A 27,476-nucleotide genomic window follows, 5' to 3' on the forward strand; every position below is an offset into this window, starting at 1 on the left:
AGTCTTGCAGGTCAGGGGGCCTGGGTCCTAGGACCAGCTCCAGCCCTATCTTTGTAACCTTGGGCAATCATTGAATGAATGAGCTCAAATTCCTCTTAAGAATTCTTTAGAATTCTGTGGTCAAATGTATGTCATTACACTGAACTCTGCCATTCAAGAAGTTCCACAGAAGTATAGAGACTTGGAAGAAGCAGGGAGGAGAGGGGGCAGGGGGGAGAAATGGTGTGGAAGTGGAAGTAGATAGTGTTTCAAGGCATCCATTTTGTAGTAATTCCCCCATCCCCCACCCCAGGACCCCTGCATCTTGAAGTCCTCCTGTCTTCACTACATTTTGAAGTTATAGGAATGCCCATTTTGACAAGGATATATAACGTGAATAGAAAAATTAGCTCTTCCATTTTGTAAATAATTTTCTTCATAGTTTATTATTCCCCCTCCTTATTCCCCCCACCCCCAAAAGGATGAATTTTCTGAAGGAAGAAATCATTGTTCATTGGACACAAAACAAACAAACAGGCATGCGTCTGATTAGTGAATTTAGTTTTCAAGTTCCATAAAAAAAGAGGAAGCACTAGAAGAAAGAGAAGTGGAAAGGAGTGCAACAGAGGAACTTTTTGGTTATAAACGTCAGTTTTGGAGAAATCAGCTACTGTGAATTTTCTGCTTTATAAAGGATAAAAGATTCTCCAGAAATGTCTTGAATTTGGAGAATAATATCATGTCTGGTCACAGTGTAATCTTTTTTATTAAGTATGAACATTCAGAGCAAAAACATGTACTTTGTTAGAGTCTAGTCTCTTGGTTCTTTCAACAAACATAGAACATATCTATGGGACAGGAATTGTTTTAGGTGTTACAGATAAAGGAAACTAATAAAGTGTCAAGGTCATCACATTAAAAAAATATTGAAAAGAGAGCTGTATACTATGGAATGCCATGGGAGGTGCAAATTACCAAGAGCACAGTGTGTTCATGGCATAGTGTGTGCTAACAATAGCACGGAGCACCATCAAGCTGATGTATCTAGCACGGAATATGTAGACACTGCACGCCCTTTATCATAATTTGTCTCACAATAACTGTACAAAAGAGTTGACAGTATTGTTGATGTTTTACAGATGTGCATATTGAGTCCAGGGGAGGAGAAGTGGTAGGGTGTACAGCCACTTGCTCAAAGGGTACATACAGCCTGTCAGTGGCAGAGCACGATTTGAACCCACCATTATCATTATATAGAGATGTTATGAAGGAACAACATTTTATGTGATATCTTATTTGAATCACCACCCTGAGGTTTAAAATTATTCCCCAATAATAAGGCAGTTAACTCATATACCAGTATATATTTTTTACTGTTCAGAGCAGATCTGTTTGGTGTCATTTTTTTGTTGGTTACCTGTTTTATGTCTGAAGTGTTTTTATGTTTACCTGAAGAGTTTTTGAGCCACATGTAAATGATAGTTGATGGTTTTAAAACAACTGAACAGGGCTAAAGATAAAGCAGCTTATTAGCATGAAAGCTTGTCCTGTATTCTTTCTGTGGTACCCTTTCTTTAACACCTTTATCCTCAGGATTGCTTGGTTGTACTTAAGACATATGAGCTATAGGAGAGGAAAAAAATCATAATTCTGTTCTGCCTTGTACAGGACATTTTTGGAAGTCAGAGGTTCTTGCTAACCTCTGTTTATAGTAATTTATTTTTAATTCCCTTTGCTGAAGAGTACCTGTAAGTACATAACTAAAGGCAGAATTTATTGTCTTATATTAAAAATTTTTTAAACTCCATTTACATTCAGAAATGCAAATGTTGAAAATTAGATACCATTTTAATTGAAACTGAATGCAAAGTTTTATTTTAATGAATGCTAGAGTGGTGTTCCTGTTAGAAATATTGAAAATTGACTTTTTTCCCAAATCACTACTGTATCTTAAATTAATATAAGATATAACATTTGTCCAAGAAAATATGACTTTTATAGAAGAATAGAAGTTGTTTACTGTTAAACGTTGGGAAGGTACTTTGACTAGAGGGAAGTAAATGTTTTAAGAGGTTCATTGGAAGGGTATTTTAATGATTAACAACACTAACTGTACTACACTAGCCAGGTTTAATACTTATTTAAAATTTAGAGATTTGTTTTAGTTTTACATTCATTTTAATACTTTAAAACTCTACAAATCAGGCTATGCACCAAACAAAAATGCCAAACTAAAGTGAGTTATTGTTTCAGTGTCTCAGGCATTGATTTATTTATGTGCTTGGTGATTCAAAAGAACACATGAAATAATTGATGTTTTCCTAGGAGGCTGGCTGGCTTTTGCAAGCAAAGGGCACCTGTTCAAGGGACAGATGGGACCTGAAATCCAGGTCACGTTTTATTTTTTACTTACCAAGTCATGTCTTAGAGTCAGGCTTAACTTTTACCAGCCTGGCTAAGTTGCAAAAGTTGTTTGCTTTTTTTTCAGTTTACGTAAAGGTGCATGTAGGTTAAGGTCAACCTTGATTCTAGGAAAATAAATGGTAAAGTCCTAGGCCTCAGTTTCTTGAGGATATATGGTGTGTTCCTGTCTGTGTGTGCATGGCACACATACATGTTTAGGGAGACAGGATGGGAAGAAGGTGATAACTGTATACGAAAGAAAATTTAAAAGCCTTAATGGATAAAATTATAACATTAGACATATATTCATATTTTATTTTTCAGAAGAGGACTGTCAGAAGGATCTGGGAAACACAATTTTGCTGTGAAAAGCAAAGACCCATTACCTACACGTTTTACAAGAAATGTGCAGAAAGCCATTGATAAATATACGCATACCTGGTAAGAATTAGCCTGTTAAATGCTTCTGACTGCAAAATCAAAACATACCCATAAAGAATATAGGGGAACCCAAAACAGCAATTGACCATGGATTTCAAAAGTAAAAAAAAAGCAGTTTTATTTTTAGCATGGTGAGTACACGGAATAAATATTTTTAAATCGGTGTATTGTGAAATTAACAAATGAATTTAAAGAAAGAAAAGGGTAGGGGCTCAGAGAAGTAAAGCTACATATCAGTACAACCTTTCCTCTAGGAATGTTGTTTATGTCACCGTCCTTTGTTTCTGCAGTGAATCCGTGTCATCATTTTCTTCCGGTGAAAGCCTCACGCCCACAGAAGCCCACAACTCCTCATCAGGGATGCGTAGTTCCACCACCGGTTTATCTACTGAGAGGAGCTCCGTTTACTCTTGGAGAGATGATGTACGTCTCAGAATAGTTCGGATAACCCCATGATTACAATTTATAATGTAGAGCTGCTTTCTTATTTAAAAAAACAAAATCTCTTTACCAATTTTAAAAGCATTACTTACGACACACATACATATATAAGCATTTCCATGTCACACACAAAAACTTAAAAATACAGACCATATAAGGAAAAATAAAAGTCATTCATAATCTCATAACTCAGAGTCTTAGCTATGGATAGTTTTGTTTTTTCTCCCTCCGTAACCCGCCCCCTCGGAGTGTTATGTATGATTCTTTATAGGATATGTATAGCTGTAAAATCAGGATAGACTCTGACAAGTAGGAACTCAAATAAGAGGAAAATTTGGGAGAAGTAAAAACTATAAAACAAAAAATATCACCATGATTAGAGAATTTCTAAGTCAGGGGTTTTGCTTTCACTTTCTAACCCTAGCAGAAACTGTTAACGTTAGCCCTATTTTTGTTCTTTTTGGGAGTGGGGTTCTTAGCTGGGTGAGCTTTTCGTCTGCAGCTCAGGCTTTTGTTGGACATACTGCCAGTTGCACAGTCTCCTGCCTCCTTGGTCCCTCAAGTCCCCCGCTACTCCTGGACGCAGCTGTTTGTGAAGCCTTGTGTCTTGGAAAGTTCCTTCACTGTTGCACCTTGGATGTTCTTAGTCCTGCTCTTTTCTTGTGTTGTTTTTCTTTGCTGTCTTTTTTTTAATTTTTAAGTTACAGTTGACATTCAGTATTATTTTATATTAGTTTCAGGGGCACAGCATAGTGGTTAGACATTTATATAATTTAGGAAGTGATCCCCCTGATTAGTCTAGTACCCACCTGTCACTATGCATAGTTATTACCATATTACTGACTATATTCGCTATGCATTACTTCACATCCCCATGACTATTGCGTAACTACCAATTTGTACTTCTTAATCCCTTCACCTTTCTCACCCAGCCCCCCAAACCCTTCTCATCTGGCAACCATCTGTTTGTTCTCTGTATCTATGAGCCTGTTTCTGTTTTGATTTTTGATTTTGTTCTTTAGATTCCACATATAAATGAGATTATAGGTTTCCGTCTTTCTGTGTCTGACTTATTTCACTTAGCATAATACCTTCTAGGTCCAGCCACATTGTCGCAAATGGAAACCTTCCTTTCTCTTCTCTGCTCTTTTTTCTTTCTTTCTTTTTTTCTTCCTTCCTTCCTTCCTTCCTTCCTTCCTTCCTTTCCTTCCTTCCTTCCTTCTTCCTTCCTCCCTCCCTCCCTCCCTCTCTCTCTTTCTTCCTCTCTCCCTCTCTCTCTCTCTCTCTCTTTCTTTCTTCTTTCTTTCTCGGCTGAGTCTTTGCTCTGTTTAAAAGCAGTTTTCCGCGAGTCACTGCACACCTGGCTGGGCTCCCCATCCTCTGGGTTTACAGCTGTGCTTTTAAATGCTGGGAAGGAGGAGGGCTTAGGAGGGGAGACGGGAAGACTTCAGCTCTGAATCACTCAGGACTTATTCACACAAGACATGATTCTTTCACTGCTGATAAACAGCGCCCACCTCACACCAATCCCCTGCCACCCCGATTCACATGCTTTTGTCACAAGTATACCAATGGCAAGAAGGCTGAGAGCCATTGCTTCATATTATCCAAATGCTGAGATTCCTTTAGTTCACGGTTTCATGTCATTATCCATAGAGATTCTTATGATTTCGGTTTACAGAATTTAAATTACTCCAGAACCTACAACTGCTTTTAATTTAAATACTTTTATTTACTTTTTGATGGGTAATATTTGCAAAAGTAACAAAATGCAAAAGAGACAATTTGAAAGTAAGCCCTCTTCTGGGCCACAGCTACCCAATCCCCTCCTAGGAGACAAATATTATTGGTTTTCTCCTTATTTGCATTTGAAAGAGATAACTCCCCTGCAACATGAGACTCTAGTTTATTATCAATTGAAGGGAAGAAATAACCCAGAAAACACTGAGTAGCATTCTATGAAAAATCAACCTGAATTGATCATTTGGATCAGGTATGGCAGACTCCATATGCACTTTGTTGCTCTGAGTTGTGGATTAGGTTTAGGGTTCACACACCCCTGGAAGAAAATGTAACTAGGGCTTTGGCACTGGAGGCTGCCTGCATCGTGTTGGTTTTCCCAGCTGTGGTAAGGTTTATGGCCTCCTCATTGGTTCTGAGTGCTATAGGATTGCCACTTCCCAACAATCCACAACATGCAGAAAGGCTGAAAGGTTTTCTCACCCGCAGTTCACTGCAGCCACAGTGCATGAACTGCTTAAGGTTGGGCAGGAAAAATGAATACTCTGGCCTCCACCTAATAACTCTGTTTCTTAGGATAGCAGGATTTATTTTTCGTTGATTAATGGAATGTGAATGGCCCTTTCTGAAAGAGTAATTTTCCTTTTTAGTGGTATTATCATCAGAAAAAAAAGTTTGTATTTTGCAGATGTTCTTAGGTATGTCACACTTACATGAAGAACTATAGGAAGAACGTGTGTGCACGCGTATAGAAATATAAGTGTGTGTATGTCTGAGTATCTGTATCAATGTCTATGTCAATATGTATGTAAAATCTCAAATAAGTCTCAACCTGTGTGGTAGAAATGAACTCTACTTAACAGTTGAAGAAACTAGGGCTCCGAGTGGGATGTAATTTATCAGAAGGTTAAAAATTGGGGCACTGATGTGTCTGACCTCAAAGTCCAGTTTCTTTTTATCATGTCACACTCGCTCCTATGTTATGGGTGCTTTAAATTTGTAAGCATCATTGATTATGAAGCTGATATTTCTACAACTTTTAGTCTTGTAAAATCAATGTGCATTTCCGTTTTAGGAGTTTGACAAAACCAATGCGCAGAAAGTACAGCAGTTATTCTGGGAGGTCGAGGAAATGTTATTTGAAGGGAAAGTGAGCCCTCAGACCCAGAACCTACTGGCTGAATGCAGTGAGTGGTCAAGAAGATCCATCCACCTGAGGTAGGGACTTTGTTCATGGTAATTCTCTGGAGTGGTTTTTGGACCTGCCTACTCCTGATTGTTGAATACAATTAGCGCATTTTGACAAAAAGCACTTGCCCAGTTAAAACATCTATCGAGAACATATTCCCTTTACTGAGAAATTGCATCCTTTGAAAATGGTTTCTGAGGAAGTATTGAGACATTCCAATACTCAAGGGCATTTTAATTTGTGAGAAGCAAACCTAGCTCATTTTCTGGGGAAAAGAAATGAGAACACTCATGCAGTTGGCAGTGAATCTTCTTGTTACCTCGACTAGGTACCTTTTCAAAAAAATCTTCACTAAGTGAGTTTTTATTTTCTTTTGAATCCTTCAGAAGCCCCCTGCCTTTCAGAGTATAATATGCCAACGAGATATAAATTGTGAATGCTGACGTGCTAGGCCTGGCGCACTTACCGAAATGTCAGGAGCTCAGACTGGCTCCGGTCCCTTTTGTCTTATGTAGCTATGATAAAAATGAAGGAGGGGAGATTGGAAAAAGAAAGATCGCAAGGAACATAAAGCAAGTCTATATATTTGTATGTTTTCATTCATTATGTGATATTAGTTAACATTTATAGAGAACTTCTGTGTGCCCAGCATTACCCTAGATGTTCAGATCTGATATACATTGTATCTAAGTCACTCCTCAGTCCTACAAGGTGACTATTATTACTCTATCTTGCTTATACAATTCAACAAAGGAAAATCAGTGGCCTAGAGAGCTGAGAACTTTGTCTCAAGTCTCCTAGTCAGTGGCAACAGCCTGGCCTGCTCCTTCAAAGCCTGTGCTCTTTCTGTGATGCCATGATGCTTCTCATGTACCAATAAGTATCTGATTGCTTCATAGATGCTCCTTCGCAATATTATTTTATTCGACTTTTAGTATTGCAAAGCATTTTTCCCTTTTCCAATAAAAAAAAATTAGTGGTTTCTTTCTTTTCTTTTTTTTAACCTTGCAGAGTATTGGGAAGACAGCTCATCCTGCCAACTGATGAAGGAGTCTGCCACTTCCAGGGCAGTGAGCCTCGTTGTGCAGCCCAGGAACCCTTCTCGGATACCTGTGAGCCCAATGGCAATGTTAGAGAGTATGTTCCTATAAGTTGCCTTCAAAACGTATTTTTAATTGTATTTTAGTTATACTTTTTCATGTCTGTCTCAGCCGTGAGCCTTGGCTCCATCACTTTGGAAGTTTAGATTTCAGTGAATGGGTAGGTACAGAGTATTTTTTTTTTCACTAGATGCTTCTGATTCTAAATTGATGCTACTGCTTCTGCTGCTGCTGCTGTTTCTGCTGCTGCTGATGATGTGTGTATAATACAGATATCAAGGGAGTTAACTTTTCAGCTTTTGTTTCAAAGGCTCTCTGAAAGGTGGGCTAGATGCAAAATCAAAACCTGCCTCACTGTGATGGATTCTAAGCCCCAAAGCAGTAGCAACAGAAGAAATAAAACGCTATCATTTTTTCTTTTGCTTGCTATCATACTTTAATAAATTCCTCTATGCCAGTCACACATATTTGGGACTGTGCATGACACCTTTTCATTACAGCAAAGAGGATACAGATGCGTAGAATAATTTAGACTTTTAGAAGCCCTTAGATTTTTTAAATGGTGCCTGTGTTAAATATGTTTCTGTTAAGGGTGTGACATTTGTTGAATGTAATATTTAGTGATTTTTTAAATTTGGAATCCTGTGCTTTATGGATAATTTGAAGACCCAATGCAAACATTGTATTCCTGATGTTCTACAACACATGGAGAATCTGCTTTTCCCATAGATTGTGCATCTCTGGCTCTCAAATCCTCCCAGCAGCACTTGCAGCCCCTGCCCTGCCAGGCTCTGACTGCACAGGGGCGGCTAACCTACCAGCATGTTCATCCCTGCAAGAAGAAGTCTATGATGTGGATGGAAAGATTGAAGAATATTTCGCTTTTGACAGAAAAGAAGCGTAAGTAGAATTTTATTTGAGCTTGACTTAATAGTATAAGAATATTAATTTGTTTGGCATTTATTGTGACTACATGCTCGTTTAGTGTTTTGTGTATTTTTCACTTGTTCAAAAGATTTTCCATTCTTTGGAAAGTAATGTGCTGCAAAAAGTTTTTAGATTCCTACCAGGAAGTGTATATGCTAGAGCAGTGCTTCCCTTTCTTTTTGACCATATGGCACAGATAGAAAACAAGAATTGTGTTCAGCGTGCTGGTGAAAGTGGACAAAGCTATTAGTGGCCTTGATGCTGGGAGGCTCTTGGTATCCTATACCTAGCTGCCCGGAAGGGCAAAAGGGAAGGCCCAGTCTCTGCAATATTGTAAAACAAAAATCTGCCTTGTGATTGAACATTGACACATTAAAAATAACAATGTGCTATTTAAAAAAGAATGTTATATTTATTTATCTATGTATAATGTGCATATATGCATGCATGTTAGATAGATGGATAACATTATTTTAACTTTAACCATTGACACTTTAAGTAATTAGAATGGGTTTTGTCCTTAGTGACGATGTACATGTTGAACAAAAATCAGCTCGCCGTCGTAGGACATGGCGTAAACATGGACTTCCTCCCGTTTCCCCTCACGACTGCATCAAAGATGCCGTGACTGCAGAAGTGTTTGATTACGTCTGGACAAATGTGGTAGAAATAGTGAAAGAGCTGATTAGAAAAAACTGGGAAATTACACTCACAGGTACTTAATTTATAGACCATGGCTTAATGAAAAGAAAAAAGACCCCAGTTTCTCAACTTTGTGCCCCCTCCCCAGCCTGGCCGTACCTAGAACACAGTTGGGGTGAGAGGGAAGTGGGTTTTCTGCTTTAATTCACAAGTGAATTGTACTTTTCAAAAAGGATATGGTTCTTTTAGAGTAATAAAAAATAATATATGTGCACTCTGGGAAAAAAAACACAGAAATACATAAGAAGGTAGCTAGAAGTCACTTTTTTTTATTGTATTATGTTAAAAAAAAACAACAAACTTACCTAACTAATCTCTACTAGTGGAATATTGGTTTCTAATTCTTTATGATATTATTTGTAAAATAAAATGTAAACATAGCTAATTTAATAATCACTTCATTTAACCTTATAAAATGTTTCTAAACTACTTGAAATGTAGCAGAAATGAATCATAAAAATCTTACTGGTGGACATTAATGACTGGTGTTATGTAGTCAATTTGTACAATAGAGTAATAATAATAATCATGTTACTTTAAATATTATTGTTTCTCCAACCAAAGAGATTAGTTGGGATGTTATAAAATACCGAGAATCTTTCTTGCTCCAGTGTATAATGTCTCTTTTCCTACCCACCACTGAAATGATAGGCATTTTGTTATGTGCATGTGGAAAAGTATCATATAAGCCAATTGCTCTGTGGAGTCTCTGCTCTCTGTGGCAAGGTTCAGTGGCCATAACAGGCTTATGATTATTTAAGAACAAATTTTCTCTTTGAACAGTGAATTTTAAGTACATGTATTAGGGAATATGTTTCGTAATATTATTGATTTTTCTGTTGACACAGGAAGAAAAAAACAGAAAGAAAAGTTGAAAGTAACTGAGACCAAATCTCCACATCTACTCATTTCCCGTATTAATACTGATGTATCAAGTGTCCCTCCATCCAGAAGTTCTGAAACTCGAAGTATATCCATTACCTCTCATCTTAATTCAGCTCAGGTAGATACTTTTCACTAGTTTCCTTCAGTTTTTATATCTCTGGCCTCAGTTTGTCAAGACTACCATTCTATTACATTTTATTATCAAGATATTTGGGTCTGTTTGCGAATAAGACTGAAATTTAAAATATCACTATTTCCTGGAGTTTGATAGAATCACCATATTGTTTAATAGAGTGGGGACACTCAGATTTGAGACTTTCTACCTGCTTTGAGCTGTAGAGCTATTTCCATATTTTTGAAGAGAAAAAATGCTTTCCCCCAATATTTCTAGCCAATTTGCAGGTTATAAACATTCTCCTCTCCTCCAACCAAAGTAATAAATTAATCAATGATTATACATTGGGTTCATTCAACGTTTACTGACTTTGTATTAAGGGAACTCTAATAGCTGTTTGGAAGAAATATGTAGATAAACAAAGCGTAGTCCCTGACCTAATAAAACAAAAAATATAAAACAAGTCGGATGCCATACATTCTGTGAGTGATGTGCAAAAAATGCTTCATAGGAGAATAAAGGAGAGAGTGATTTATCCTGACTGGAGCTGGAGGCTTGATCTTTTAGGTTGGAGGTGAAATTTGAGCAGAAACATGAAGAAGTGAGGAGGACTTTCATGGGTAGAAAGTCTATGCGGGTCATTTCAGGCCAAGCAAAGGCATGAAGGAATAAAAGACGGGGTGTGTTGGGTAAACAGTGTTTGGAGTGAGGGTTAGAGGATGGGATATCGGGACCAGCAGAGGCATTGTGGTAAGACCAGGGCATTTGGAATCAAGAGGCCTCTAAGGGGAATTATTTGGACATGCTGTTTAACTTTTCTAAACTTTAGTTTCCTTGTCTATAGAATGAGGATAATAATATGTTGTCCAAGGGATTATTATAAGGATAAAACCATGTGAATATGTGAGAGCTTCTAACACAGAACGTGGCAACTAACAGTAAATTTTTCTTGCATTGTGTCCTTATTCAACGATTTGGTGGAAGCTGAGGCTGGAAAGGACAAGCTTGTTCAGTAGTGCTTAGGAGTCTGGACTTTAGGTTTTGCACAGCCCATCTTGTATGAGGGAGCAGAGAAGGGTAAGAGAGGATTCCTGGTCTTGAGGTACATACAATTTAGTTGGAGGGAGTCCAGCCATGCCAAACAATACCACACACACACGTACACACACACAAAATGAGATAATCTAGTAAACAGTAGAGTGGATGTGAGTTTGAGCTTTGGGTATAGACTGCAAGTTTGGAGCCTGGCATCATAATTTATTAGCTTTTTGATCTTGAATCAGTCTCTTTTTCTGAAAACCTCAGTTTTATTATCTGTGGGTTCTATGAGGTAGGAAGCTATAAGAATTAAAGGAGATAAGGCATGTGTGGCTTAGCATAGGCACTCGATAGTGTTGGTTTTTGTTACTATAATCATGCAAATTAATTATATTATATTGTATTATAATTTATCTAATTAAGTGTCCTTTAGCTCATAAATGCTGTGGGGTTTAGAGGGAAAATAGCATACACTTTACAAAGTAAGACCTTAACTAAATCCTAAATAATAGACAAGATTTGTTAAGCTGAAAAAGAAAAGGGAGGACATTCAAGACAGAGGCACAAATACGCACCCAGCATGGGAGCAAATAAACTGAACACTAGTTTGTAAAGTTGAAAGGACATAGGCCTCAAAAGGGCATGTGGTTCAGGGAGCAGTGGTTTAAAACAGAACTATCTAATAGGATTGTTTCATTCTGTAGTATAAAGGCTTTATAATAAGCCTTCTTTGCTTTTGCTGTTCACAAGAAACTTTTGGAATCACTGCGGGCTTATTGTATTTTTCTGGTCTCTTGACACTGCTCTGACTAGTTCAACAGTATTTCTCACTTTGTACATTAATATATGCAATATGAATTGTGTAAAAATAAACAGTATATAATGACATAGAAAAGAACCTTTAATATAGTGTGTACTTTTTTTTTTTTTTTTTTTTTTTTAGCTGAGCCATCCTACCACCTGTTGGCAGCTCACCTCGGGCCGGGATTCAAACTGCTGTTGCTCAGAGCTCAAACTCTTGAGCGAGCTCTTAACCAACTGAGCCACTCGGCCGGCCCGAAAAGAACCTTTAAATGTCAGGCAAAATACATAAACTTGAGAAATACGAAAATTTTAAGGTCTAAGGAGTTTTTTTACAGATATTTTGTTTTTATAGCTTTTAAAAGAATTTTTTACATCTATTTTGAGGTTTCATTTGGATAAATGCTAAAAGAAAATGAAGTTAAAGTAAAAGTTAAAAGTAAAAATTAAATACCAATAGTACCTATTTGAAATAGCCAAAGAATCCTAATGGTAATTACAATAGGTCTTAATTTATTCCTCTAACATTTCTTTTTTATATATTTGACATGAGGAAAATGTGATTGTGGCAGCTACATCTATGTTTGAACTAGAATAGAACTCTACTTTCAGATATCCTGTTTGCCCTAGATCTAAATATTATTTAAAATCCTAGTTGGACATATTAAGGGGCCAAATAGAGAACTGATTATTTAACCCTTATTTCATGCTTTCACTAATGTTATCCAATGTAGCTCTCATCACAACTCTATGAAGTAGGTGTCGTTAAACAATTAGGAATTAAAACTCCAAAGTAATCTTTTCAAGATCACCATCCAGGAAGCCCTTAGAATTGAGGTTCAAATGTAAGCCTTTGGGATCTGGTGCTTGGGTTTTTTTCCCAGGCTGTCATGCTTCTCCTGGGAAGTGAATGGGACACGCTGTGAAGGACAGGAAACGAGAACAGGTCCAAGGCAAGCAGACCAGTTAGGAGCTGACAGCCTTGTTTTGCTTCTCCAGATCCTGTACCTTCTTAACTGGAGTGTGCCCTGGAGGCTGCCTTAGAGGGCTCCCTTGCCCTGCAGCTGTTGGGATAGTGAGGCCTGGCTTTGCTTGTCTCCTGGCCTGTCTGCCACACTGGTGGCATTTTTCCTCGCAGCTACCCTCTCCAAATTCCAGGAACCTTTCCCTCACTTCCTTCTCACTGCTCCGGGGCCTGGGTGTGGCCATGAGTCACTGTTACAGCTTCGTGGAATCAAGCTGTTCACATTCATGTCTCCCCCCACTTCTTTATAAAATATAATACCTTTATTAAAATTTTCTCAAGTTAGCCAGCTCGCGTGTGCCATTTTCTTGCCGATTTCTGACAGGCATCAGTAATTGCAATAGCACTGGATGCTTTTTAATTTTTATCGTGTTTACTTTTCTCAGATTCATCGCTTCTCCAACCATTTTTATAGTGATTTGAATGGTGTGATGATAATTCAAGCAAAACCACTTCAGCAGAGACCAACCTATTTTGCAGATAGAACACAGTACGTATAAGAAATAATCACCCAGCCTCCTCCCTGTGCCAGACACGAGAGCGCAGAACACTACAGAGGACCTGAGAGAATGAAAATCACATTCCATTCTCTGCTGCCTGTGTGCCTGAGCATGTCCCGGGCAGGGTACAGCCCACGTGAAAGAATAATAACACTATTCTAATATCAAACTCAAAAGGATTACTCTTAGCTTGGGGCAAATAAGAAAAAGGGAATGCAGCTGTGAAGTCTTAATCTTTCGGGCTATACTGTTTGATCACCAACAATGGGAACTTAGATCTTTTTTTCCCTGTTGATGATACTTTGTTGAAGTTGAACTTGAATTGGAAATGATAATCTGTCCATTCACTCAACACATTGTTAAGAATATCTTCTATGAGCCAGGCGCTGTTATAAACAGTGTGTAGTAATGGGCAATTATATATGTCTCCTGTTGTCACACTGCTTATGTCTGAGTAATTAGCTTGATTCCAACCCCCCACCCAACCCCCCCGCCAGGAATGAACAAGAGGACAAATCATTGGGTGTAGGCGCCAGTGCTCTTTCTATGTCCCGGCACCGTCTGGAACGAGTTTCAGATACTCGAGGACTACAGACTCCTGCAAAGAAAACACCGGCCCATAAGAGGCTGCCTTCTCTTACTGCAAACTCACAGAGAATGAAAACCCCCACTGTGTACGGTGATGAAGTTCTTAGGGGAACAAAACTGTAAGTCTTTTTTTTCTCACAGTAAACCAAAGGTCACAGAGGGCAGAGATGCTTGTCACTTAGAGCTTAGGGATTATTCCAGACAAATCATCCTCTATCGAATTTATGTGGACGCTTTTCTAAGTCGTTCATTACTTTGAATATTTAACATGAATTGAATATTTAACATTTGAAAATTTAACATGAATTCTGTTCCAGTAGTATACTTAGCTGTATAATTTAGTTGTACCACAGCTAAGTAACTTATAAGCAGGCCCACGGTGCTGTCTAGCTTTGGAGACCACGGCCTGGACCATCAGCATGGGAGGAAGTGATTAAAGAGGCTGTGCTTTGGTCCCCTTGTAGGGCTGGGAGGCATGAGCAACTGCCAACGCCTAACCAATAATTGGACTTTTTCAAGATGCATTAAGTAGCATCACTTTCAGCTTTTTTTTTTTTTAAAGATTGCTATTAAAATATAGTTAACATACAATATTGTATTAGTTTCAGGTGTACAGTATAGTTATTCAACAGTACTCACCTGGCACTATACAGAATTACTACCACATTATTGATTATATTCCCTATGCTAAAGAAGTGATCACCATGATAAGTCCAGCAACCATCTGACACTGTACCACGCTATCACAATATTTATGATCTTTCCTTACCCCCTTTTAAAATTTTTCAATTACAGTTGACATTCAATATTATTTTATATTAGTTTCAAGTGTATAGCATAGTGGTTAAATATTTATGTAATTTAGGAAGTGATCCCCCTGATTAGTACCAGCTGGCACTATACAGTTATTACCATATTATTGATTATATCCCCATGACTACTTTGTAACTACCAATTTGTATTTCTTAATCTCTTCACCTTTTCACCCTGTCCCTCAAACCCCTCCCATCTATCATCCCAATAGATCTAGTACCCATCTGACACCATACATAGTTATTACAATATTATTGACTATATTCCTTATGCTATTCCCTACATCCCCATGACTACTGTGTAACAGTCAATTTGTACTTAATCCCTTCCCTTTTTCTCCCACTTCCAACCCCCCTCCCATCTGGCAACCATCAAAAGGTTCTCTGTACCTATGAGTTTGTTTCTGTTTTGTTTGTTTGTTTATTATGTTCTTTAGATTCCACTTATAAGTGAAATCATAAGACATTTTTCTTTCACTGTTTGACTTATTACACTCAGCACAGTACCCTCTAGGTACACCAATGTTGTCACAGATGGAAAGATTTAATCCTTTTTATGGCTGAGTAATATTCCATTGTGTGTGTGTGTATATATATATATATATATACATACATACATACATACATACCCATACCACCTTTTCTTTATCTGTTCATACATTCAGGGGCACCCAGATTGCTTTCATATCTTGGTTTATGTAAATAATGCTGCAATGATCATATGGATAAGAAAGTACCCTCAAAGTAGCATTTTGGGTTTGTTCAGATAAATACAGAAGTGGGATTACGAGGTCCTTCTTTGTCTCTTGTTATAGTCTTTGTTTTAAAGTCTATTTTGTCTGATATAAGCATTAGTACTCCAGCTTTTTGTTTGTTTGTTTCCATTTTCATGAAATATCTTTTTCATCTCTTTACTTTCAGTTTGTGTGTGCTTTTTGATCTGAAATGCATCTTTTGTAGGCAGCATGTGTAAGGGTATTTTTTTCTTATCCATTCAGCCCCCCTATCTTTGGATTGGAGCATTTAATCTATTTCCATTGAAAGTAATTATTGATAGGTATGTAGTTATTGACGTTTTATTATTCATATTTTTTATTTTTTTTTCATCTTAAAGTTAAGTTCCTCTAAGATTTCTTGTAGTACTGGTTTGGTGGTGATGAACTCCTTTAGCTTTTTCTTGTCTGGAAAACTCTTTATCTGTCCCACGATTCTATTGGGTTGTTGGAAAAGTCATGACGCATTTTTGCAACGAAAAACAGAAAAAATACGTCATGACTTTTATGACAACCCAATAAATGATAACTTTGCTGGATATAGTAATCTTGGTTGTAGGTCCTTGCTTTGCATCACTTTGAATATTTCCTGCCAATCCCTTCTGGCCTGCAAAGTTTCTGTTGAGAAATCAGCTGACAGTTTTATGGGGGCTCCCTTGTAGGTAACTAACTGTTTTTCTCTTGCTGCTTTTAAGAGTCTCTCTTTGTCTTTAATCTTTGGCATTTTAGTTATGATGTGTGTTGGTGTTGGCCTCTCTAGGTTCATCTTGTTTGGGACTCTCTGTGCTCCCTGGGCTTGTATATCTACTTCCTTTGCCAGTTAGGGAAGTTTTCTGTCATTATGTCTTCAAATAGGTTTTCAATTCCTTGCTCTCTCTCTTCTGGTATCCCTATGATGTGAATATTGGCATGCTTGATGTTGTCCCAGAGGCCCTTTAAACTGTCTTCAATTTTTTGGATTCTTTTTTCTCTTTGCTGTTCTGATTGGGTGTTTTTCTGCTACCTTATCTTCTACATCACTGGTTTGATCCTCTGCTTTATCTAATCTACTGTTGATTCCATGTAGTCTTCATTTCCATTATTGTATTCTTTATTTCTGACTGGTTCTTTTATGTTTTCAATCTCCATTTTTATGTTTTCTATCTCTTTGTTGAAGTTCTCCCTGAGATCACAGAGCATCCTTATAACCAGTGTTTGGAACTTTGTATCTGGTAGATTGCTTATCTCCATTTTGTTTAGTTATTTTTCTGTTCTTTTATTTGGGACATGTGTCTTTGTCTCCCCATTTTGACTGCCTCTCTGTGTTTGTTTTGGTGTATTAGGTAGGGCTGCTATGTCTTCCAGTCTTAGTAGAGTGGCCTTATGTAGTAGGTGTGCTGTGGGGCTCAGTGGTGCATTCCAGGTGTGTTCCTTGTGTGGGTTGCTGTTGGCATGTCAATGGGAAGGATTGACCCTTGGGCTCACTGGTTGTGAGGACTGGCCGTGACTACAGTGGAGGAGTTGTAGTGCAGGGCCTGACCCTACAGAGCAGAATCTGCTTCAGCAGAGCTCTGGTGGCCTGCCCAATCCACCCCTTGGGTGTGTCATTTTTAGAAGTGGCTGGGTGATGCTTCAGCTCATTCTAAAGCTGGCCACTGGGTGCATCAGACCCAGGACTGCTTTGGAAAAGATCCACTTCAGGTCAAGTTCAGCTGCAGTCCATGCGCCACCCAGGGCCACCCAGCAGGATCCATAAAGAAATCCACAGATGGTTGACACTGGTGCCATGCTTGGAAGTGCCTCAAGAGGCCAAGCTTCGAACCAAGGCTGGCTGTCACTAGTGCTGGGCTTAGGGCTGCTCACCAGAACTTCAGGACATGCTGAAACCAGATGCTGCTTGTCTGGGTTCCAAGAACCTTTGAGGGAGCCTAGGAAAGTCTGCATCATGAGCTAAGGCAGGTAGTTTGTATGAAAAAGCCACTGGAAGTGTCTTGGGTGCGTCCGAAAGTTGGTTGGGTGGGGTCTCAAATCACCAGGGTATGGCGAATGAAAGGCAGAGACTCAGTTTGCACGTTAGGAGGAGGGAGGAACAATGAAACAAAAAAGAAACAGTGGCCTCCACCAGTTCCTCCATCCAAGAGAAAGCTGCCCCTCCAGTCCCCATCCAGAGCCAGACAACTCAGTTCCCCACCATGTGTCCCTGCCACCTTTCCAGCTGCTGCCCCAGCACTGGAGCTCAGAGTAAGTCCTTGTGCAGTCCCTTTAAGAGGAGCGGCTGGGACTCCAGCGTTCCTCTCTCTTACTCTGTCACAATCTCCACTGGTTTTCATGACCAGAAATTATGGGGACTTCCTTCTTTGGCACTAGAACCCTGGACTAGTGTGGGCCAGGGACCCCTCCCTCCTCTGGGTAGGGGGGAACCTCCACAGTCGAGATATCGCTCCTGATTTTTATTGGTCCTACGTGGGTGTGGGACCAGCCCGTTCTGTGTCTTTTCCCCTCCTACAAGCCTCGAGGTGACTTCCTCTACATGCCCTTATTTGTAGGGCTTTGGTTCAGCAAGATTTTAGGCGATTCTCAATAATGGCTTTTTTGTAGTTTAGTAGTAATTTTGATATGGTCATGAGAGAAGGTAAGCACAGCATTTACCTACAATGCCATCTTGACTGGAACACACTTTCAGGTTTTTGACAGGTCAGTGTTTCTGTCATGCTTTGGAACTGGAATTTTCAGCTTTATTTGGGTCTGCCCTGTTAACTCTTTCAAGATCTCACTCCCTCCTCCATTTTCACGGTGGTTGCCTAGGACCGCGTCTTCGCCCAGTGCCCATGTCAATAGTACATTACTGGTTCTTCCCTCTTTCTCCCAGCCTACCTGGGCTTCATTATTAAAATATTTTCTATTTCCTATTGAGACACCCCCAACTGCACATTCTCTTTCTGGACTCTCCCTATCTGTAGATGCATGTTTTCCTTTTTTTTTTTTTTTTCATTATTGCCCTTTTAGACTATCTTTCCTAACTTCTCCCCAACCCATGAAAAATTCATGCCAGTCTATGTACTGTTTTTTGTTTGTTCAGTCTACGTACTTTTTAAAAATATATATATATCTGTGATTTATGCATAAAAAGAGTAAGTGGTTTTTGTTTTGTTTTGTTTTGTTGTTATTGTTGTTTTGAGTTTTTTTGTCCCACCAATAACCAATGTTTGCCCCTTAGGGGCAATAGCACCATTTTTTATTATGCATACCTATTTTTCATTACTTCCCTTCACCCACCTTGATTCTGGTCGGCCTTGTCTTCTCTATGACCTACAGACATACCAGCTACGCATATTTTTACTTCCATGATTTTGTTCACGTTCTTTCACTTTTATTGAAATAATATTTTTCCTATTATCAAAGTACTATAAGTTCACTGTGGAACATTAGGACAATGCCAAAAATATGAGTAGAAATCAAAGATCATCTGTATGCCCAACACATAGAAATATAAAAATGACAACTGTTGGTGAATTTACTACCAATTTTGTCTATGATTATATTTCTTCTTTTCTTGTCTTTCCATTATCTTTTTTCTGATACTAATAGTATTTTACTATTGTAAAATGTAGCACTTTTTCATGTACTGTTTTAACTTAACATTATTCATATTTTCCATATTATTAGATACTTTTTTATTTTTTATTTTTTTTTATCGAACCAGCGACTCTGTTGCTCAGAGCTTGCACTCTTTTTTTTTTTTTTTTTAAAGATTTTATTGGGGAATTGGGGGAGGAAAACAGCATTGGGGAATCAGGGAAGGGGAACAGACAAGTTGCTGTCCTTTTGTTCTTCAGTCTAGTTGTGGAGGACGTCGCTTCACTGGCCCATGTTGGTATTATCATTGCGCTCTTCCCGGCTGAGGCAGATCAGTTGCTGGCCTCTGGACAGCCGCACACGGAGGCTCTTGGCAGCTCACACCGGCTGCCGGCCGCTCACGCTGGCTGCTGGCCACTTTCGGTAGCTTACAGCAGCCCACTGCAGCAGGGGCTGCAGTTTACACCATCGCTGGTGACTCACAGCAGCCCAGCTCCAGGTCGAGCTGTTGTTCACCATCTTAGCTGTAGAGGGCGCAGTGTCACTGGCCTTCATGTGGAATCCGAACTAGGGCCCTGCTGCTCAGAGCTGGCGTCCCAAGCCAGCTCTTAACCAACACGCCACTTGGCTGGCCCTTATTAGATACTTTTAAAACATTATTTTAATGATTAAAATATAATAATGTGGGTATGTGATAATTTATTAAGTATTTATTACTGAGACTTTTATATTTTCACTATTATAATGTGCAATGAATATCATTTTGTATAAAGCTTAATAAGGATGTCTTTAAATTGTTTCCTGGTGATACAGTCCTAGAACTAAAGCTATCATGTCAAAAGTTATGAATGTTTTTAAGGCTCTTGAAATATTTTTCCAAAGTTCTTTGCAGAATGGTTCTACCAATTTATAGTCCCACTGGCAATACACAAGACTATATTTTCCTTCAGCCACAAAATTTTGGATAGTATGTGTATTTTAAAACTTGAGAAGTAAAAAATGATGTTATTTTAACTTTCATAACTTTATTATTGAATAAATGAATTAGAATCTGTTTCTAGAATATTCACCTCTATTATCTGCATGAACCAGACAATTTAATTTTTCAGTGTTAACATCTGGTAGGGAACTTCTCCTATTATCATTCTCTTCTTTTATTAAAATTTATTCACCCATCCTGAGAAATAAACTTTACAACATGGTTGTCAAATTTTAAAAAGTGTTACATTGGACTTACTAGCATTAAATCTATTAAAAAGGTAGGAATGGCTGACATTTTCATGATACTTAGTTTTCCCATTAAAGAACATATTTTACCTGTCTTTTTTATGACCTTACATGAAGTTTTGTAGTTTTCCTCATGTAGACCCTGCACGTTTATAACTAATTTTGTCCTGTATTGATCACTCTGTTCCCTAAATTTCTACAGTACTTATTTTCAGAACCATACACTACAGCACTTTATTATATAAACTGCATTGCATTGTGCTCTAATTACTTCATGTGTTTCCAATCATTTGTAAGCTCCTTCCAGGGAGGAACTAGACCTTCAATTACTGCGTGTTTTGCACAGTGGCTAGCATAGCTAAGCACTCAGTAAATACATGTTGACGGTCATTGCTACACAAGGAGAAGGTGACTGGAGCTGGTGGGCAGTCCCCTTTCCACATTGGTCTTCCTGAAATTTAGATAATTTCTTTTTGGAAGGCAAACCATGATTAACAGCTCAGGTGAGGAGCTTTGTGGTAAGGTCTGATCTCTTCGTCTGTGCACCTGGGTGCTGAGTTACGTGTTATTGTATTTACAGGCAAACTGGCACAGACCACATGTCCTCCCCACCAGTCCAGATCTCAAGGAGCAGGTTACCTCCAATAGGCTCAGAGATTGCTGAGCAGAATGTGGCAGCTCCTGCATCTCACCCTGTGTCTGTAAGATAGATTTCATCGTATTTAAGTGCACTGTTTAGATGGTCTACTGGAAAACAAACAAACAAAATATAATCTTGGCACTTCAAAGTGAAACCATTAACATAAAATGTCTTTATAACCTGCTTCCTGAAAGTAAATGGCTTGTGAGAATTTACAGGGCATGGGAGGGTTAATTCATTATTTAGTGGAAAAAAAATGGCTCGAACTAAATTAGAAAGTGTAGGTGTCAAGAAACTCTCTGGTTGTCAGGATGTGTAGTGGAGAACATAGCATAAATGTGAGGTCAGGAGGATCTGTGTGTCAGTCCTGCACACAAACTCTCTGTGTGATTTGGTTCAAATAAATCTCCATGAGCCTCAATTTTTGCCTTCTAAAAAAGGGCAATAATGATGCTTACCTCAAAGAATTGTTATAAGGATTATATGAATTTATAGATGTTATATAATGCCTGGCATAAATTAAGAACTCAAATAAAATACCCCTGCCATTTTTATCAGCCCTCATTTTTACAACTAATTTTACTATGTTTATTGCAATGTAGAGGCAATAGCTTCTTCACCCAAGATCAACTCAGCCATACAATTGCAAAAGGTCTGGGAAAGGTATGTTGTTGGTAGTATCCATCACCAGATTTTATAATGACTGATCACTTCACTCTGATACAAGTAACTTGTGTCTATTTCATAAAACACAGAAGGCCTCCAGTTCTGGGAACATAAAGGCCTAGAGAGAGAAAAACGACTGAGGCAATGTTTTCTCTTGCATTCCCTGTGCCTCCTTGAGCATAGCACTAGAACTCACTCTTAGAAGGCAAGAGTGGCAAAGCTTTAATGTTTAATGTTACTTAGAATAGTGTAGCTTAGAGTGAAATCACAAAAGAAGGCAAATACCACCTTAAAAAAAATCTGATGCTTCACAAATGCAGGATTACATTTCTATTAGATTTAATAATAAGAATTTTATGTGGGTAAGGTTTTTCAATCCATATTTACCTATTAGGACACTGCCATTTTATTAGGTTAAATAATGCAATTATACAATTGAAATATGTTTTTATATTTATGCTTAATAGACCTTGTTCTTAGCAATATATAAATAGGTTTTCAAATAAGCAAGTAAATGAATGGCTAAATGAGTGAATGAAGCATATATAGATTTTGTTGTCTTTTTAAGGGTTGCATTTTTTAAAAAAACAGAATATTCTTTCATTTAGTACAGAGGAAGACATGCACAAAACTGTGTGTTAAGTGCAATACCTGATAGCATAGAACGATCACCTCTTCGAGAAAGATCTCTGACCATGGAACAGTTTTCAAGGCCCAGCACAACCCATACGTTTCAGGTAGGTTCTATGTTAAATAAGCTTTGTTTTTTAAAAATATTTGAAGCAATAAAATTCATCCCTCATTTTATTTGTCTTCTAACAGTCAGACATTACTCAAAAAGGTTCATTGACACTGATGGAGTTTGCTGGTCACACCTGGACGGGTCAAGGTTTTCTGACAGGTCAGTGTTCTCCATATATAAATAAATGATGTAATGTGTGAAGTCAACTTTTGGAAAGAGAAATTGAAGATTTTGCTACCTTGATAAGGCTGTTTGGGCCACGTGAGAGGGAATAACAAATCTCTATAAAGGGCAAAACTGCAAAGGTAAGCACTAAGCTGCTGTTGTTTGTAAAGGGGAAAAAAAGCCCAAATCTCCTTAATTAACTTAGGGCCTCTCCCTCTTAAAAAAGGAAAATGATGCCTTCTGAGTCTTAGGAGAAATTAGTGTCTCTCTCTGTTGTAGAGTTTCTATGCTTTTCTTCTAAATTAAACCCTAATCTTAGATTCTCCTTGAAGATCTAGCTATAAAAATGCTTCATAAAATTAATACATATACTCTAGCTATTTTATAATATAGCGTTTTACAGATAAGTATACTCTTTGAAGGATAAAGTTTGTAGTCTGAATTCAAGTGAATGATGTTTTCATTTTCGAAACTCCTATCAACATTTGCGTTTAAGGAGGCAACACAGCACTGTCGTGAGGTGTGCCACTCTGGCATCAAATGCTTTTTCCATCCTGGCTCTAGCACCTACCAGCTGAGCGATCTCCAGGGTGCCTCAACCTCTCTGGGTGTCAGTTTTCTTCTTTTATAACAGGCTAGGTGGATAAAATAATTATTAGGAAAATGTATCGAGAGGACCTAGCTAGATGCCAGACAGATATTGTTGGCTCAAAAATTATGAACATTTGTATTACAGATCATCTGAAATGTAAAGGATTATTTGCTGTTTAAAGCAAAATACTTCATATATTATAATTTTAAATTTAGCATATCTTAAGTGTTGGGACAACCCAGGTTTGTCACTGTTTACATCAGCCCGTCTATAGTTCTGTAACAGAGGGATGTCAAAGATTCTTTAGCCCTTTGAGATTTTTCTCCTATGTTTAATATTATAGCTCTAGGCTGCTGTACCTTTTGGTTGCTTTTTATTTTTGCTTTTTTTTCCCCTTGCACTGTTAGTTGTCTTGGTCAGTGACAACAGCTCTTTCTCTAAAAGGCAGCCATGCTACATTATCAGGTATTGCTCTTAATGTAAGGTTAGATGGTCAAGGGGAAAGTAGACATCCGGGTTAGTTTATTAGTAAATAACACTGGACTAAGTGTTCACTGTATGCTAAGTTCTGTGCACAGGCTGAGATTCAGACATGAAAGACATATTGGTCTGTGCCTCAAAGAACATTCAGTTTAGTGGGGAAGAAGGAAAGGGCTATGAGCGGGGATGAACAGGGCCACCTGGCTGAATATGCAGGTGGGTAAAGGGGTAGAGAGGCATCCTGAAGGAGGCATGAGCCGCGGAATCAGGATGGACATCCTGTGGTGAGAGAGAAAGGAGTGGAGGCTGATAAACATAATTCTGTGGATGGTGCTACAAAAGGGAACTCAGGTAATTTTGATGAATTCAATTTTGGAGATGTGGATGGCAGCCTGCGTGCAAAGTGGAGATGTCGACTAGTTTGTTGGACACATAGGAGGAGAGGTTAGGAGATGGAACTGGACTCTGCATTTGTTTGAAATCTGCCCTCTTAACTTTTCACCAAATACTAAGTCAGTGTAGTCTCTTCTCAAAAACTGTGTGACAGCTACTATTATTGATAGTCAGAAGCCTTTTTCATTTCTGTAGAAATGACTGAGGGTACATCCTCTACTTCTAAGGGTTTATTTATTTATGTTTTCTGACAAGTAGGCACGTGGCCTCTTTCTTACCTTTGCTTCTAAGTCAAAAGCACCAGGAGCTACTAACTTATCAACATTGGTTCTGTGGCAGCAAAAAAAGAAGAGAGAAGCTGAGGGGGTGTCCCCACGTGGGAAGGCAGCTGACTTTGCATCTGCCCCTGTGAAGTAGCAGTGCTGCCAGCGCCCCCTATTCAACTTCCTGGGCCTTAGGGATCCACCTCTGGGGAGAAGTTTCCTGCAAACCCACCAGCTCTGGAAGGATGCGTGGTCAGCACCCAGGGGTGCTAGGAGAGGAGCACCTTCCTTCTTCTCAGCACCCCAAATGGCAATTTTCGCATATGACTATTTTCTGGTTTGTTTAAAACTGACCTAAAAATCATGTTTTTTCTTTTTTAAAATAGCTTCTGCATGGAATATGCAAAACAATCCTTTTGAGAGCTGGAATTTTTAACATTTTAATAAGAATTAGTTTTTTGGTTGGTGTTTCAGGTTCACAATATCCACCTAAATCTTTCCAGAGGACAACTTTGACTTTAAGGAAGAGATTCCAAGTGGCATCTTGATAGTACGTCACCAGAGCTACAGCACTTGTCAGAGCATTCAAGGCCCCAGCACATCATTTATCACTTGAAAAATGGAAGAACAAGTATTATGTTATGTATCTGTTTGTCTGACAGTCTGAGGTGTTAGACTATCTGAGAGAAATGCAAACAAATGATTTTGAACACTTTGCTTTGTCAAGAGAATAACAAGTCAAACTCACCAACTTTCTTCTTTATTGGAAGCATTCTAATCAGGATTCTTTAGGCTTTGCTCAGAAGAATCTGTGCTGATAACACACCCTTCTATCAATTATACACAGACATACATATAATTAGTGTATGTATTCACTCACTACTTAATATGTGAAAGTATGTTATCTCGGAGTATGCCATTTTGTAACTTTATGTTTTGACTTTTTTTTGTCTCATTCTATAATTAAACCCTTAAAACCCTGGTCACTAATAGATATTATTCCCTTCTTTAGAAAATAGCAAAGTCATCTTTGGTACGCTATGCCCCTTTGACTAAGACTCACATTATTCTAATCATTGTGCTGACTTTCTTATGCCTTTTTTTTTTTTTACAAAAAGTACTTTAGTGATGAACCCCTTTGAGGAATATCAGCGGCTAAGTATCCCATGCCAATTTTGTTTTATAATTTTTCATGTTCATATTCAGGCAGTCTATTTAGAAGTACCCCAAATTTAATTGATTTTTAAAATCAGTGGATTGATTTTAATTATGAATCTAAACATAATTAAAATAATATTGCTTATGGTTTCATCTTTATTGTTTACAATTAAAGCGCTCATCCATTGGAGGGAAGGCTTTGCAGCAGCATCTTCCTTATTTCACCACAACCCGATCTTCTGATCTTTGCTCAAATGTCACCTGTGCAATCAAGTCTTCCCTGATCCTTCTGCTAAAGCCACAGCTCCCTCCTCTCTCTGTTCTCTTGCCCTGCTTTATTTTTCTTCAGAGCATGGACCCCTCTCTGACATGAATTTAGAAAATGGAATAGAGAATGCGAAGGAGAAATGGTCAATCGGAGGCAAGGGCTTAGGGTCACATTTCTTTTCCTGCCCTTCCTCACTGTTCTCCTTTATAGTGATTTAAATCCTTAGACTCATCATTTTGACATTCTCAGATCTCAAATGGCCATCATTTCTTCTTTGCTGTCAGATAATTATATTTTATCAGTCTAATTTTTTTAATCTAAAGTCAAGCTACATATTCATAATCATATAAATGTATAATGTCACTTTTAGACATATTTCTGGTTGTGAGAAGAGAGGGTTGTTGCCTATAGAAGTCTGAAAAATTAATGTGTTGGGACTAGAATTAGTGTTGTCCGTTATCACAGAGTGACAAAACAAAAATGACCCAAGAGCCCCCAATTGGCATTTTCTCCTTTACATTCTCTACTTCATTTTCTGTAGTAATGGAACATGGTAGGGAGTAGACATGAGAATGATCACTGTATCTATAGCTCTTTTGGATGGCCACAGATCCGTAACACTAAGGAATAGTCCAAATTGTTTACTTACTCACACAAAGAATTTTCTAACTATCCTTAAACATTAGCTATAGAAACTTTCAAGAGAAATTATCAGTTTTAATTTTGCAGTTGTCAAACGCGAGGAATTTCTAGACATGTGAGCTATCTGGAGCCCCTGTTCCTAAGGGCCTCCGGTGAGGTGCTCTCTGGTCCATAATTACTGCTAAATGTGCCATTTCTATCCACCCTGCTCTTTCAAAACCATTCAGGCTATTTTAGATCAATTTCCAGTGACCATCCAACTCCTTCCCTTAATCAGCCCAGAATTCTTAGAAGGGAAAAGGATTGATATGCATCCTATACTAGCATTAAGGTAGAGTATCCAAGATGAATTATGTTTTTCATGGATCCCAATGAATAGATTTTAGGGTAGCTTTATTTTATTTGGCTTTGGAGTTTTGCAAAAAGAGAAACTATTATTTATATATATTGATTAAAAATAGTTTAAAAAATAGAACCAAGTACAGTAATCTTGATTCATATCTCCTAAACATTTTTAATTGAAAGATAAAGTATTGAGTGTCAGAAAAGTCATGACGTATTTTTTCTGTTTTTTGTTGCAAAAATGCGTCATGACTTTTTCAACAACCCAATACTATTTTAGAGATAGCATAAAGACTTGGCTCTGCCACTGATGTTAGAAAGACCTATATTAAAGATAATATTTCACTATAGGTTAAATGAGAGTTAGAGGTTAGTAAATAATGATATATAAAGGATGGTGCTTTTATAAATGATTATATAAAATTTAGGGCAGTGTCTTCCTAATAATCTTTGATAAATGAGTCTTATCTTAGAATTTCTCTGTTAAAAATTGAAAAAGGCAAACTGAATTACTCCTGAGACCAATTTTTTAACTAAGGTTAGTGATTACATTAATTAAAATGCCTATTAACTTATCCAAAACCAAATAAGGAATTTAAAAATAATATAAATACATGTAAATTACCATAGAAAAATTGCTAGATTTTATAAATTTAACATAAAAGGAAGTATCCATATTGACATTATTCTGATTTAGAATGTAATTACCATACCAGTTAAGAAGTGCATTTTCATAATGTCATAAATCATTTGGGTATTACATTTTTTTCTAAAAGATTTTTATTGAGGAATTGGGGGGATGGGAACAGTGCTGGGGAATTGGGGGAAGGGGAACAGACAAGTTGCTGTCGTTTTGTTCTTCAGTCTAGTTGTGGAGGATGTTGC

The 27,476-nt window shown here is 38.0% G+C and overlaps 1 protein-coding gene across 5 annotated transcripts in view; it reads left to right on the forward strand.

Annotated features, from left to right (window-relative positions):
* Positions 1 to 25,484, forward strand: part of FAM149A (family with sequence similarity 149 member A) — a 46,947-nt gene extending 21,463 nt beyond the window's left edge. For 2 of the 5 annotated variants that reach the window (XM_019667235.1, XM_019667239.1), the window contains exons 2-14: positions 2,707 to 2,823; positions 3,114 to 3,246; positions 6,080 to 6,222; positions 7,205 to 7,330; positions 8,023 to 8,193; positions 8,745 to 8,935; positions 9,771 to 9,925; positions 13,172 to 13,275; positions 13,783 to 13,992; positions 20,821 to 20,941; positions 22,155 to 22,283; positions 22,369 to 22,447; positions 24,656 to 25,484. In XM_019667235.1, coding sequence (XP_019522780.1) covers positions 2,707 to 2,823; positions 3,114 to 3,246; positions 6,080 to 6,222; positions 7,205 to 7,330; positions 8,023 to 8,193; positions 8,745 to 8,935; positions 9,771 to 9,925; positions 13,172 to 13,275; positions 13,783 to 13,992; positions 20,821 to 20,941; positions 22,155 to 22,283; positions 22,369 to 22,447; positions 24,656 to 24,729 — 1,753 coding nt within the window. In that variant the 3' untranslated portion in view covers positions 24,730 to 25,484. The other 3 variants (XM_019667238.1, XM_019667236.1, XM_019667237.1) reach the window with 3 other exon arrangements.
* Positions 25,485 to 27,476: the final 1,992 nt, after the last annotated feature.

Source organism: Hipposideros armiger, unplaced genomic scaffold, assembly GCF_001890085.2.
Source record: "Hipposideros armiger isolate ML-2016 unplaced genomic scaffold, ASM189008v1 scaffold_488, whole genome shotgun sequence".
In the NCBI taxonomy this organism is placed as follows: Eukaryota; Metazoa; Chordata; class Mammalia; order Chiroptera; family Hipposideridae; genus Hipposideros; species Hipposideros armiger.